General features: G+C 36.2%; 3 protein-coding genes across 4 annotated transcripts; 1 reads left to right on the forward strand and 2 right to left on the reverse strand.

The window, feature by feature from the left end:
- Positions 1–1,868: 1,868 nt before the first annotated feature.
- On the reverse strand, positions 1,869–5,654 carry LOC136845911 (uncharacterized). Its single transcript, XM_067116395.1, has 3 exons — positions 5,486–5,654; positions 3,771–3,814; positions 1,869–3,390 (listed from the first exon to the last, which is right to left on the reverse strand). Exons 1-3 carry the CDS (start codon positions 5,508–5,510, stop codon positions 2,176–2,178), a joined length of 1,284 nt encoding a protein of 427 aa, XP_066972496.1. The 5' UTR covers positions 5,511–5,654; the 3' UTR covers positions 1,869–2,175.
- Positions 5,655–9,758: 4,104 nt separating this feature from the next.
- LOC136845912 (uncharacterized) lies at positions 9,759–13,801 on the reverse strand. Of its 2 annotated transcripts, none has more exons than XM_067116396.1 (6): positions 13,645–13,801; positions 13,333–13,373; positions 11,695–13,101; positions 11,250–11,561; positions 10,875–11,072; positions 9,759–10,709 (listed from the first exon to the last, which is right to left on the reverse strand). In XM_067116396.1, the coding sequence occupies exons 1-6, from the start codon at positions 13,673–13,675 to the stop codon at positions 9,978–9,980; spliced, it is 2,721 nt and encodes a 906-aa protein (XP_066972497.1). In that variant the 5' UTR covers positions 13,676–13,801; the 3' UTR covers positions 9,759–9,977. The 2 variants fall into 2 exon arrangements, with proteins under 2 accessions (XP_066972497.1, XP_066972498.1); XM_067116397.1 differs by having other exon boundaries at positions 10,875–11,068; positions 11,246–11,561.
- A 365-nt stretch (positions 13,802–14,166) lies between these two features.
- Positions 14,167–14,916, forward strand: LOC136845525 (uncharacterized). The gene is made up of 2 exons (XM_067115705.1): positions 14,167–14,280; positions 14,569–14,916. Exons 1-2 carry the CDS (start codon positions 14,167–14,169, stop codon positions 14,914–14,916), a joined length of 462 nt encoding a protein of 153 aa, XP_066971806.1.
- Positions 14,917–14,994: the final 78 nt, after the last annotated feature.

Here is a 14,994-nt window from a genome sequence, read left to right on the forward strand (position 1 = left end):
AAGTGAATGCGTCTACAGACGGCGTTACCTAAGACACCTTACATACGTAACAATTATTATTATTATTATTATTTATTATTATTATTATTATTATTATTATTATTATTATTATTATTATGTAAAGGAGAAAGGCTTCATGACTTTAAGTTCATTTTTTACGTAAAAAGGCAAATAATCCATTAGGGTTTGACCTTCAGACTTATTTACAATTTGTAAGTGGATTTCTCTCACTTATATAAGTAGATAAACTTATCCCTGCTAAAGAAATGTTTACAATTTCTAGAGAGGCACTTTTCATAAGAAAAAATGAACTTAAATTCTAACAAGACTGAAGATCCCAAAACTACTTAAGATAGGTTATAAGACCACCTTTGGTAGATTTCGAAAATAGTTTTTGAATTTATGCTGGATATTTTTTTTTAATTGGCTTTTGTAAACATAAATATAATACAGCAAAAAGGGTTATTTTCTTTTTATAATCGTGATAAAATGTTTCCATCTTGCTTACAGATTGCAGATAATGAATGGGTATCATTGAGTTGAAGTGACTATTGGGAGAGAGAGAGAGAGAGAGAGAGAGAGAGAGAGCACATACATTTCGTGGCAAAATATGAAATACTGAACATCTTAGGAGCAAATGAAATAAAGTTGAAAAAATATACTTTTTTTCTATTAAATCGTAACAACCAAATTACGAAAACTGTGATATTGACAAATGAAAGGGATACAAAATAAAGAATATGGTAAATAAAAAATGATTAAGTGAAAATAAAATGTCAATAAAGGTAATAATGAAGGATTGAAACATAATCTAAACCAAATTAACAGCAAAAAATGACACGACACCATTATTTGGTATATTAATTATGCTAGATTTCCTACAGAATTCATGTAGCCTACTGTTGTACTTCACACTGTGGTGATGAGTTTAATATCAGCTATTCGATCACGCTGTCTGAAGATTTCAAAAGAATTTTGGTTGAAAATTCAAGTGATACAGGACTTCCAATCACAAATATCAAAAGAACCCCTGAAATTTCAGAAAATCGGAAAACTACTTTAACACAAATGCCAAAGATGTGTTACTCAAGTTTATGACCGTTTTGTATAGTTCCGTTTTCTTTTAGCGTATTACTGTAAGCGTGTCGTTTTCTTCGGACACTTCTCTAAGAGTGACTGTATTTTCGTTAAGCACAGATATTATCCAGTAAACATTAATCATTGAATGCAATAAGTATGTCTTACATACTGACTTTAATCCAATTAAAAAAATAATTAACTTTATATATACTTAATACAGGCTTTCCTCGTTGTTAGTACCACAAAACCCCGGGGCCATCAGTGCACCTCACGGGTGCACAACAGGCATTACTAAAGGTTCTTTGCGACGTCCCTTCGGCCCTAGCTGCAAGCCCTTTCATTTCTTTTGCTGTGCTTCCATTCATATTATCATTCTTCCATCTTGCTATTCCATTATTTAACAATTGTTTCATAGCGTAACTGCGAGGTTTTCCTACTGTTACGCCTTTCAAACCTACCTTCGCAATTTCCTTTACATCGCTGAATGACCTCATAGGTTCAATTGCTTGGCATAAGCTCTATATTCCACCATCACAAAAAGATAGATTAAATGTTATAACAAGCGTTAAAAAACACGTTTCTATTGCAGAGTTTTATTTCTGGGTCTAGTGACACATTTTTTTCTAGTTTTCAAACAAATCTTGGCATTTTAGGTACTTTAAACAGTTTCCTAACTTCTTTTTCGTTTTTTTTTTTTTATATAAACAACTCACTATTGCTCTTGTGTGAGAGCATAATTTTACTGAGAACAAATTTATCAAACTACGAAAGGAGAAAGATAGGACAAAATGTATTTACATTTATTTACAGTAACCCTGAGTTGAATGCATTCTTCCTGTAACATCCCAATACACGGCAGTGATAATAAATATACGAGAAATGGTAGCCTACCCACTAAATTAGAAAAATATGCTGATGTCAAATAAATTAAATTAAATAAATGCGTTACTTTCAATGATAACTACATTTACATTTCATAAGGCACTGTTTATAGAACAATATGGTATTGTTATTAGTCCCACATAAAATACACATACACATACACACACACACACACACATAACGTCTTTATGAATTAAAATACTAAATTAATCGTCAGCTATCCACATCATTTTTTCGCTTCGCCCCTCTAAGGAACTGACTTTGTCTTATTATTATCGGTGGCCTCTTCCTCAAAGGAAGCACTTCAGGAATTTTGAAAACGGGCTCTCGCTTAGCAACTGTACATAGGCCTATGGATTTGGTCTCGACAGTTCGGTTTCCCTCTGAGGCTACTTTTGCAACCAGGTTAATAAACAGTTGTCCCTCCTGGAATGTGGATGGCTTGGCCTCAGCGGAGACGTATGTTGGTGATGATGTCATGAGTTCGAAGGTGGAATGATGTGACGTCAAAATTCCGGAAGTGGAGGAGCATTGCGATGTCATGACTTTGGAGGTGGAGGATTGTGACGTCACAGCGTCGGAGGAGGGACTTGTTTCTTGATGTCTTTTTGAAGCCCTCGAAGAAATGGGTCTAGAGAAAGCAGGTCTATGCCTCCGGGCGTTTATCATTGGCAACCGTTGCTGCTTGAATGCCTCCCCTGGTAAGAGGCATTTCAGTCTAACCAGTCTAGGAGGTTCACCGTCTGCCACTTCAGGTGACCAGATGTTAGTATCAGAAGTATCCCCATCGCCTTCACTTTGCTTTTGTTCAAAACTACATCTCATCTTTTTTCGGGGCTGCTCTGTATCGAGAACATCAAATGCATGGTCTACGTAATACCTTGTACGTTTCGTTGGGGTGTAACCAATATCATTTTCTTTCCGTAGTGCTGACTCTTCTGTATGACTAATTTCCCTTGGACTAGAGCCTTCGCAAGTATCATCATCAGAATCATCACCTCTACTTTTCCGTCGTTTAAAACTATTTCTATCACCTTTTGCATTTCCAGACACGGTAACGTTTTCTTTGTTAGGAGAATGTCCTGGTAAAGTAAACGACCGGACTGGGGTTTGCTCATATAGACCCAAGTGAAGCATGGTGTTGTCTAGTGATGAGCACCGTTGTAGGCCGATTTTATCAAAGGGTTCTCTAGACAACTGGGATCCATAGACTGAATCATCCACACCAGGAGTCCCAGGTAGTTCACCCCAGGTGTATTTTGTCTCCCCTGATGACATCCTACGGCGCAGGCTTTCTCGACCTTCAGGTGTTAACGAAAATGACTCGTCCCCACTCGAAAGCAAGTCCTCTCGATTGGGGGAGAGGCAGACTGTATCGCGGCTTTCGTCGTCTGAGAACACTCCAGAATCCGGACTGCTGCTCTGGGCCTGCAAAGAGAAAGGTAATGCTAGAATTTCTCTAATGAGGAAAATGATGAAATACTGAACAGAATCCACTAGGCTTAGGAAGTTTACGTTACAGTATTACAAGATTTTTTTGTAAACAATAATTGTAGGCCTAAGAAGTTTACATTACAGAATTACAAGATTTTTTGTTGTAAATAATAAATATAGGCCTAAGAAGTTTGTATTACAGTATTACAAGATTTTTAAAAATAATAATTATAGGCCTAGGAAGCTTACACTACATTATTACAAGACTTGTGTAGACAGTAATGACTACTAAATAGCTAAACAAAGCCATTATTATTTATAACAAAAACAAAGTGGAGAAAACAAGAACACACCCAACAGTGCGTCATCATTACCTGTTCATTCATCCTGTCGTTATCTCCCTCCCGGGGCAACCAACCTAGAAAGGAAAAACAAACTGTTAGGCTTTCCAAGAAGCTTGAACGTTCTGCACTGCATACAAATAGTATTGACTCATTTTGACACCTTACTGTACAGCATGAAGTATATAACTTTTTATGCTGCGACTTTTTCAGTGGGGGAATTGTGAAATCGAATTTGCTTATTAGGCCAACTCGTTCAGTTAATGCAAACACGCACACACGCACAAACACAGAGGGTGGGTGGAGGCTAAAATTTTCAGCAGTTTGAGAAATCTACATGGCTAATTATATCTTCTAAGGGTGTTTAAAATTAGTGTGAAACACTAATTTGTGCTATGTGATCCAATATGCAACGTAAGACAAAATTCTAAAAAAATGTTGACAACCTTTCTTCATGGTAATATGAAACCTTTTATGGGCTTTCATTTATTTTGTAAGAGTGATGTAATTACCCTTTCTTGAACGTTCAAAAGCCTTTGTGAAATTAAAACGAAAACAGAAAAATTGGGCTAACTGTTAGGTCTACTCTAAAATTCCAGTTCCTTGCACAATATAATACTCGGGTAGCAGAAACTGATACTGACGGTATAGGTAAATTGATTAAAATACCATAATTGCTATTGGATGTAAATAATATGTGACATTATCTGTTAAATGGCCAGACTGTGATAAGATTTACAAGTTTGTACCTGATAAATCGTGTGTTACCTTATCAGCATTGTTTCCGTGCCATGAGAAATAGTTGTTAATAATCCAGATAATTTCTTTACGTACTTGAAAAAGGGGAAGGTGTATTGTTGTTATGAAGTATAATTTGGCAAGATATATGATCTTCTAATTGTTTGCATACATCCTAATGAATTACCACGTGTAAACATTTTGTATACCGCTTTGAATGTTGTGGCGACAGGATTGACAGAGCAGTCTAAAGCAACGATTATCGAACTGGTAAATGTTAACATGGCGGACGGAGGACACGCACATACACATATATATATATATATATATATATATATATATATATATATATATATATATATATATATATATATATATATAACTGTATATACTTCATTTCCAGATTTCCAAGAAGTAAATTGTAGCAAGAGATTTTGAAAGACTGGTTGTATGTTATTTTCGGAGATAGAGAAAGGAATTTTGACGTCATTGCGAAACCTCTCGCTGGCAGGACATTTCAAATACCGTACGAACGTGTTTTATACGTTTCTCTCTCTCTCTCTAGAGACCCGTTTCCCTAATAAGTGGCAAGTTAAGTGAAAAACAAAACTGCAAATATTTTACATGACGTACGAATATGTGTCTAAAACTCTAAATAAAACCGGGTCAAGTTAATTCTACGATGTACAGCGGCATTCAGCATTGCCCTTTTGGTGAAAAGTTACAAAATCGAAATGTTTGTTTTTTTGTTCCCTAATCCTAATTTTATGTTTTTTAAAATATAGCTTAGCATGAAAAGACGATTTTTGGGTTTCTGAAATGCATAAATGAATTGTAATATTTTTGAAGGGGAGGCTTGAATTCTTTATCGTTTACTGCGGAAATTCATAATATTAACACAAAACCAGTATAACCCCATTCTAGAAGTGTCTACATCGCTGTTAAAAGATAGATAACAATATACATAAGGTAATAAACAAAAATATAACATAAACAAAACAAAAACTCACCATGCAAAAGCACGTCAATGCTCATATCACCAATTATATTTCTCTCCAAAACGAACACAAATAAAGCACTAAAAATATATATAAATAAAATTAACTAAACTTCCATTTAACTGACGAGCGAGAGCAGCGGGCAGTTGTACCAAGGGCCTGTGCTCAGTGAATGATGACTGAATGCCTGTACTCCGACTCCGACATAAGCAACGGACCCCGGGCGATGTGACTCACCGTTACGACTTGCTAGAGCAGGTTAGTTCCCGGGAGTTCAGGCGAACTCAGGCGTTCTCTTGAATATGGGCGTGTCTGTTGTTTTCGTTTACTTTCTCGCGCGAGCTCTCGCAAACACACACAAACACACACAGACACAAATATATATATGTAAATATATAAATGTATATTCACACACACACACACACATAATATATATATATATATATATATATTATATATATATATATACATATATATATATATATATATATATATATATATATATATATATATATATATATATATATATATATATATATATATATATATATGTTACAGTCAACATGCGTAATCAGTCATTACGCGTAATGACTGAAATTTCAGTCATCACGCGAAATGCACTTAGGGACATTTGATCCCCAGGAGCTAGTACTAAACACGGCGAAATACATTTGACCCCAGGGACTAGTACTAAACCCGGCGAAACAGTGTAGGTGACTCACTGTTTCGCCGTGTTTAGTACTAGCTCCTGGGGGATCAAATGTCCCCTAAGTGCATTACGCGTGATGACTGAAATTTCAGTCATCAGTCATTACGCGTAATGACTGATTACGCATGTTGACTGTAACATATATATATATATATATATATATATATATATATATATATATATATATATATATATATATATATATATATATATATATATATATATATATATATATATATATATATACAGTATATATGTGCGTATGTGTATGTGTACTTATGTAAGGAGGCTCCGGTGTATGCGTAAATGTATTGTGTATAGCATGAAGAGTAATATGTTTACAGTGTAAGTAAAAGGTTCCATACATACTGGAAAATGGATATATAATTCATAGATACGTGCTAATGCCGACCATTGCATTACAAGTATGTATACAATGGGTTAACTGATATATAGTAATTAGGGCACGTCTTTGGGATATGGATTAAGTTTGGGTGTTTCTGACTCTAACCTGGACTATGTCGATATTTCAAAATCATTTTGTTATTTGGAAAAATTTAGTCGTAATTTGTCCTGATGACATCAATATTTGTAAAGATATTGTGTATGGCGCTATGGCCAGGACTTCCTCCCCAAATGTTCCTGCAAAATTTCTCCAGGCCTACAAAACCTTAAAAAAGACGAGACATCGCAAGTGACAAAGGCAGATAAGTCTAATGCAGTGGTAATAATGCATAAAAGTGACTATGTAAATAAAATAATGGCATTATTGAATGACAGTGAAACTTGCGCGAAACTGAGGTCAGATCCTACACAGACAGTTAACTCTCATTTTAGCTAACAAATTAAATCCATTTTAAAGGGCTCTGACCATTTAATTAAAAAGTTTACCACTCAGTGCTCCTTCCTACCATATCTCTACGGGTTAGTCAAGACAGAAAATCAATAACCCCATTAGACCAATCATTAGTTCAGCAGGCCCAGTTTCGTATAATTTATCTAAATGCTTCTAAGAATTCTTACACCTTTGGTAGGAAACATTTCTAATACGAATGTAAAAAATAATGTCGACTTTATAGACAAATTGAACAGTTTGAATTTAAAATTTGATTTTACTACGGTAGTTTTGATGTTGTCTCTATTTACAAAAGTGCCTGTAGATGATTTACTGGAATTTTTAGAGGAAGAATTAGAAAGTTATGATATTCCTTTAACTGTAGCAAACCTCTCTAATCTTATAAGGTTATGTATCAAAGATAGTAAATTTTGTTTTGATGGGGAATTTTTGTACACAAGTTCTTCATGGCTATGGGTAATCCCTTATCTCCTGTCCTTGGCAATATTTATATGGAAATTTTTTAGACAAAATTCTTACCAAGAATATTGCCCCGAAAAGTTATATGGTTTAGGTATGTGGATGATATTTTGTGTATCTGTCCAGTTCACGAAAATCTCCAGGAATTCCTGGTTAAGCTAAATAATTTAGTCCCTGCTATAAAATTTACCGTAGAGGAAGAAAGAAATTGCAATTTGAATTTTCTTGATGTAACTGTCCATAGACATGATAGAAATTTCACCTTTTCAGTCTCTCGAAAATCAACTAACATTGCTTCTTTAGACATGATAGAAATTTCACCTTTTCAGTCTCTCGAAAATCAACTAACATTGCCTCTTTTGTTCATTATTATTCCAGTCATCATCAAAATGTTTAATTCTCTGTCTTTTCTGGAATGCTCTTAAGGCTATTTATGATATTGCTTTGAAACTTAAATACCCAAGGATCTTTGTAGATGTAGCATGGAGAAGAGCCAGGAAATCATTTTATTTAACTAATAACAAGTTGAATTTAGTAAGTATAATCTTCTCAAGTTACTGTATGATGAAAGGTTTTTACAAATTCCTAGAATTTTAAAGCTTTTCAACATAAATGTTGTTTTCAGTAATTTTAATGTTAAGAGTTTAGTAATAAAAATTCTCCTAAAGATGTTACTGGTTGCATCTATGAAATTCCTTGTAAAAAGTCTGATAAAATATATTATGGACAAACTGGAAAATCACTTTCACAATAAATCAAACAGCACCAATATTCTGTGAGAACTGGCCAAATATCGAATGCATTATTCGTACATATGAGAGATTTAGATAATCCTATTAACTGGAGTGAAGCAAGAACTTTAGTCCCGTGCAACGACACAGTTAAGAGGAATATCATTGAATCTTGTTTTATCAAATCAAAATAATGAAAGTGTTCTAAATTTAAGTTTTGGTTTGTTTAAACTTGATGCCTTCGTAATTAAACTTCAATTTTGTTAAGAATTGTTGGTGGGGCAGAAAAATTCACACATTTTCATTCATACTATAATTCGTCACCGTGTCACAGTTCAGGTTTACCATCAGTTGACTCAGAGCGTTCCCCGTAGCTGGGTAGTGCCGTCATTGTACCTCACGCTGTGCACTGTGGACTTTATTTAAGGTTCTCTGCAGCGCCCCTTCGGCCCCTAGCTGCAACTCTTTTCATTCCTTTTACTCTACCTCCGTTCTTAGTCCCTTTCTTCCATCTTAGTGTCCACCCTCTCGAAACAATTGTTTCACAGGATAACCGGGAGGTTTTCCTCCTGTTACACCATTAGAACCATTTTACTTCCATTTTCCCTTTCAGCGCTGAATGACCTCATAGTTCCCAGTGCTTGGCGTATGGCCTAAATTTTATATTCCATTACGACTCAAAACGTTCTTAATTGACGCGTCGGCAATGTGAGCAGTTTTATAGTTAGTGAATTATTGATTCTGCTACATAATTTGTTCAATATTACTGCCATTTCCAGACGTACTCCAGTGATATTCTGGCTCTCCCGAAGTACGAGTACCACTTAAACAAATGGCCCAGCCCATTCTCTCATTGCCATAAACTTTCTACAGCATTTCAGAGGTCTGTATTGTCAATTTCCCAAAGTCTGACGTAGATTGTGAAGTCTGGTGTTGGCTAAAGTTTTGAGGTCTGGTCAAGTCAAGAAGGATCGCGTGTATGTGGTTACAAAATTGCCTGTCTCATGGGACTACATGACGCCATGTGTTTGCAGACTGTCTGTGAAAACATGTATGCGTGACTGCAAAGCATGACTGTGCTATGTTGTGCTTTTTTGCAACAGTACCAGTCTTGGGACTTTTTGGTAACAAATTGTCGGAAAGTAAAGGATTTTCCAGCAAATTTTTGAAAATCGTAAGTGTTAGGGATTTTCATACGTATGATATTTTAGTGTCCAGTGTTATCTGCTGCCGGAGGTCTTGTATTATAAATAAATTCTTCATAAGAAGTGTTGACGGAAATAGATTATAACCACTTGTGGGGAAAAACAAAATCTCTTGTTTAACATTTAAAATTTATTTAGATTTAAGTGTATTTGTAACATTGTATTCAATATTTAACATACATATTTACTTTATATATATTTTTTATATATATATATATATATATATATATACTATATATATATATATATATATAATATATATATATATATATATATATATATATATATATATATATATATATATATAATCATTAAAGATACCAGTATTCTAAGAACATATATTCAAGTAACAATTATGAATTAAATTTCCTAATTATAAAATACAGCAGAGCCTGCGGAAATGGTGTGACATCTTTGCAAAAGTAGTTGTATTGGTCTCATTCTAAAAAAATCTCAAGCTAACTTTGGCACCCGTGACTAGACTAAAGAAATAAAACAATTCCTTCGTCCTAGTTACCCTATGGGATAAGACTGCTGAATGAAACTATGGAATAAGATTAAGTTTTCCGGTGAAACCGAAGTTACTCATTTGCACCATAGGACTATGACCCAGGTTTGTGTAAGCCTTCATCAGGTTTCTGTGAACCTCAACTATATCTTTCCCTCTGCCATGGTGCATCAGAGTCTCGCACAAGACTGCCAAGAAACAGTACTTTTCAGAAACTCCTGTCATGAAGTTCTCAGAAGACAAGGAAATCATGTTGGTCAATGGTTCCTCTACTCTGGGAGCAACTTTCTCACGTCTCATATCAATCTTCTCAAGATGACAAGTCGAATCAAAGTCGAAAATGAAAAGCTTGGGCTTATTCTTGAGCCGAGGGCAATCAGAGTCTCTGAAGAATCCCATCACCCAATCAGCTGTGAGCACTTTCTGGTCAGAGGTCAGGAAGGATTTGTTGATGCCGTGACTGGAGATGACGAAAACAGCATACCGACACTCTGTCAGTGCACTGCTGTCTCTCAGACTTGTAAGTGTTTTTCTGGTTTCTTCAAGAGACAGTGAGGTATGGATGCTTCCTTTATATCCCACTTTTTTAAACAGTTGTGTCAGATTAGATACTTTGCTGCTTGAGTTCTTGCGATCTAGCTGAGGGTTTCCAACAAAGGTTTGGTAGTCTAGAACACAGACGTAGCCTCCACAGTTGACTCCAGTTTGATCAGTGTCAAGTACATCCATCACACCAGAGCAGATATTATTGCATTTTGGTGAACACACCTAAAAAGGAAAAGGTGAAAGATGAAGTATTTGAAATTACAACGAAATAATTTCTTTTCTTCAGTGATATCTACGGTAAAAGTCCGTCTTTATATACTTGAAACCATTAAATATAAAAACAGTTAGAAACTTATAATGATTATTGCTCCCAGAAATAATAATTACCTGAGGGAAACCGCTGAAGAACTGTTCTCCGTGCAGTGTATTTGCCAACTGACGTGGTGAGGTTACTCTCAGTTCCCTTGCTAGTACCCCATTCACTAATTCTCCAGCATGGCCATCAGGATCTGCTCCAAGTTTCAGGAAGTTCTTTGCCTTCTTGTGATCTCCGTCGAGAACGGCTTTGAATAATGGAGCAACTAACTGAAATTGTAAGGAATTTGAGATGTTATTAGCCTATTAAGAAAGTTAAGAATACTTGTCCGTTTACCAGGCAAATCCTTGAATCTCGCTCAATATTATCAATACCTGTGATCACAATTGAAATTGCGACAGAAATGAGGTATACTGACAGATGTTCAGACTGTATAACATACTTACTAGGTCTCTGAATGTCCTTTGCTTGGCGTCTCTTTTGTCGGGATCAAATTGTGTATCAGATGACAATACTTTCAAAATCTGTGTGTATCCTTTAGCTGCTGCAACATGAGCTGGTGTCTGGCCGTCCTTATTTACTACATTAGGGCTGATTAGACCAAGCAAATAGATGAAAACATCGATCTGATTGTTGATTGCAGCAGTGTGCAACAGTGTGTCGTTTTTCTTGCCATTTCTGATTGAAGGTCCTGTGTGATTCAGCAGCTTTCTGGTGGCAACTAGGTCACCCTCCTCGACAGCTTTGAAGAGTTGTACCTACAATATAGAAAATGGTGTTATAGTTTTTACAAATAACACCAATATTGTAGACCATAAGTCACTCTTGCAAATATTTTAGATTTTATTTAGGGAAAACTAACAGTCTAAAGATATATATAACAAACCTTACCTTTTTCTGAGCAATATGAGATGCAGCATGATTTGGGGACTGGTTTTTGAGTATATTTTTTGAAAATCTCGTTATCATAGGGCTTGTTTTTGCTTTCGGAGATAAAGTCTTTGCTCTTTTAATGACTAGACTATTTTCTGATGGCGATGATGCTCTTCTTTTGGAAGGTCTGGTCTGACATTCCTTTCCAGATTTGGTTTCCAAAATACTGGAAGGGTTTCCTTTTTCTGCATTTGTTACTTGGATGTCTTCTGCATTGTTAACTCGTTTAAGCCAATTTAAAACGATCTTAGTATAATTTCGCTTCTGAAATAAGTAGTCGACATCCTCTGCTTGTTCTTTGGGTGTGATTTGATTTGACGACAGGATACTTACTGAATTTTTCCGAATATTTTGGCACGAAGACTGATCTTCAGTTGTCATGTCTAGATGCTGCATTTGAGTGGATTTCACTGATATCTGTTCTGTATTATCCTCTGACGGTAAAATGTTTATCTCATGAACAGGAACTGTGTTTTCAGGCAACGACCTTGTTGTGGAATCCATCGGCTTGTCTGCGTTCATTTGATAAGCTTGATAAACTTCCTCATCATTTACTGGATCAACAATTGACTGATGATTTCCATCGCTGCATACATCAGTAGTTTCTGAAGATACACGAAATAAAGAAGATAGCACTTCCTCGTTTTCTTTACAATTTGTTATGGGTTCATTAGCACTAGTTAGAAGGCCACGCACTTGAAACTGATTTCCTTCTTCATTCAACTGTTCTGTTTCACGATTTACACCATGACTTGATTCAGTATTGTCAAGAGATTCATGCTGAACACTGGTCATTTCACGTGAATCTTCATTTTCTTCGTGTTCATCACTGCGTGATTCTAAATTTCCTAAATTCCCCTCTTGTGATTCTTCCTTGTTTTCATGACGTGGCGATTCTCCACAGGTACCCTCTGCTACAGAGTCATTACGACAAGCAGCACGTAAAGCGACGCATCCTGTTGACCTTGAAAATTCCTCCGTGGAAACCTGCAGAGACACTTTACTGATATCATCTCCCAGACAAACAACATCCTTATCCTCATCTTGAATGCTGTCAGTTTTTGGAAAATAATCGTAATTTTTGAGAGAGGAACTACGACCAATCTCGACCACACCCAACGGCCCATCAGCTGATCTGAAGGAGCCAAACAAATTGCTGTTTTTCCCAAGGGCACTGTTCGTCCGTGGGACGCTCTTGGATTTCAGCAAGGTAGGATATCTGGAGAGCTTGTTTTCTTTATTTTCTGATCCTGCGTTCATGTTCCTCTTGCTAGAGTTCCTTCTGATGAGGGGAGGAAGAGGATCAGTAGTTTCCGGGGCGCCGTAGTCCATGAAAGCGTCGTCGTCTTTCGCGTTGTTGATATTCTGGAAACGTAAACAAAGCCTGTAACATTCCATTACCGTAAGTTTGCAGAGAGAGAGAGAGAGAGAGAGAGAGAGAGAGAGAGAGAGAGAGAGAGAGAGAGAGAGAGAGATTATTCTTCAGGTCTTATTTAACATATCTCAGGTCTCTCCATAACAGAAATAATGAGAAGTAACACATTAATCTAGTGTCAACATCATAGTAATTGGCATTATTCAAGGCTGATGGCTTACCTGTAGGTTTCTTAACAACGAAACGCTACGGAGCTCCTGATCTGTTGAAGAAAAAAATGCGAAATAGTAAAAAGTATAATGAATGGATTTCTGTTTATAGTTCTTTGTTTCTAACATGATAAAATTTGTTACCAGACATCGTAACATGCATGATCCGTAATAAACTGAAAATCATAAAATCACTGATGTGTTAATGAAGGATATGATAAAGTTAAAATCACGACTACGTCACAATAATATCAACTTAAGTTAAAAAACCGCGAATAATAAGAAAAACCGTGTCGATTAGCATTTAAAAACATTTAAACTCACCGTGGACGCAATTGTCCATCTCAAAATCCATTGAAGCAATGTATTTCACGTACAATATTCAATACAACTAAAATCCTGGGAGTCAAACTGCTGCTATAAAGCTTGGAAGTAGTATACTGTAGTCTGCGCTCGCCTTCACAGAGCACGCTATACTGCCATCGACGAGAGGCTGGGCCGTCCCTTTTATGTGACGTTGCTCGCGTGACGTCATCACCGGGGCCAACTGCAGAAACCTGCTGCAACAAGCGAGCTCCTGACGTCTGTCATATCAGCTGTTGTGGACAGCGCGCTTCGTGACGTCATACGTGATCAAAGTAGAGAAAAAATGAGGGTAGATTAAATGGAAAATGTTTAACTCGCTACTTTAAAGAAATATACATTATAGATAACATATATATATACATATATATAATATATTATATATGATATACATATACATATATATATATATATATATATATATATATATATATATATATATATATATATATATATATATTATGAGTAAAAGGAGCACCGGAGATGTATGTGAGGTTGGTCCAAGATATGTATGAAGGAGCAAAAACGCAGGTTAGAAGCAGTGTTGAGTTAACTGAATGGATACCAGTAAGAGCTGGTTTACATCAAGGATCTGCTGTAAGTCCATATCTTTTTGACCTGATAATGGATGTGCTATCTCAAGGAATAAGAGATAAATCCCCTGGTGCATGTTGTTTGCTGATGACATCGTGTTATACAGCACCAACAGAGGGGTAGTGGACTCAAAACTAGAGCAATGGAGGAATGTACTGGAAGACAGAGGATTAAAGGTCGGTAGGAAGAACACTTAATACCTAAGTTTAAATTAAGACCAAGACTCCATGATTAGTATGGAAGGGACAAGGTTGAACCGAGTACATAAATTTAGGTATCTTTGTTCAGCAGACTGGTGATGGAAATTTGGATGTAGAAATAACACACAGAGTGCAGGCTGGATGGAAAAATTTGAGACAGATGCCAGGTGTCTTGTGCAACCGCAGACTCAACATAGAGGTTAAAGGAAGGGCGCATAAGACAGTAGTGAGACGAGCCTTGATTTATGGAGCAGAAACAAGGCCAGTAAAGAGAGTGCAGGAGAAGAAATTGGATGCGGTAGAGATGAAAATGCTCAGGTGGATGTGTGGAGTAACAAAAATGGACAGGATCAAGAAGGAAAGAATAAGAGGAACTACTAAAGTCGTAGACTATCAAAGAATGTCCAGGAAAGAAGACTGCAGTGGTATGGCCATGTGATGAGAAAGAGTGAGACATATGTAGGGAGGAGAGTGTTGCAGATGAAGGTGCCTGGTGGGAAAGGAAGAGGAAGACCGA

Source organism: Macrobrachium rosenbergii, chromosome 14 (genome assembly GCF_040412425.1).
Source record: "Macrobrachium rosenbergii isolate ZJJX-2024 chromosome 14, ASM4041242v1, whole genome shotgun sequence".
Lineage (NCBI taxonomy): Eukaryota > Metazoa > Arthropoda > Malacostraca > Decapoda > Palaemonidae > Macrobrachium > Macrobrachium rosenbergii.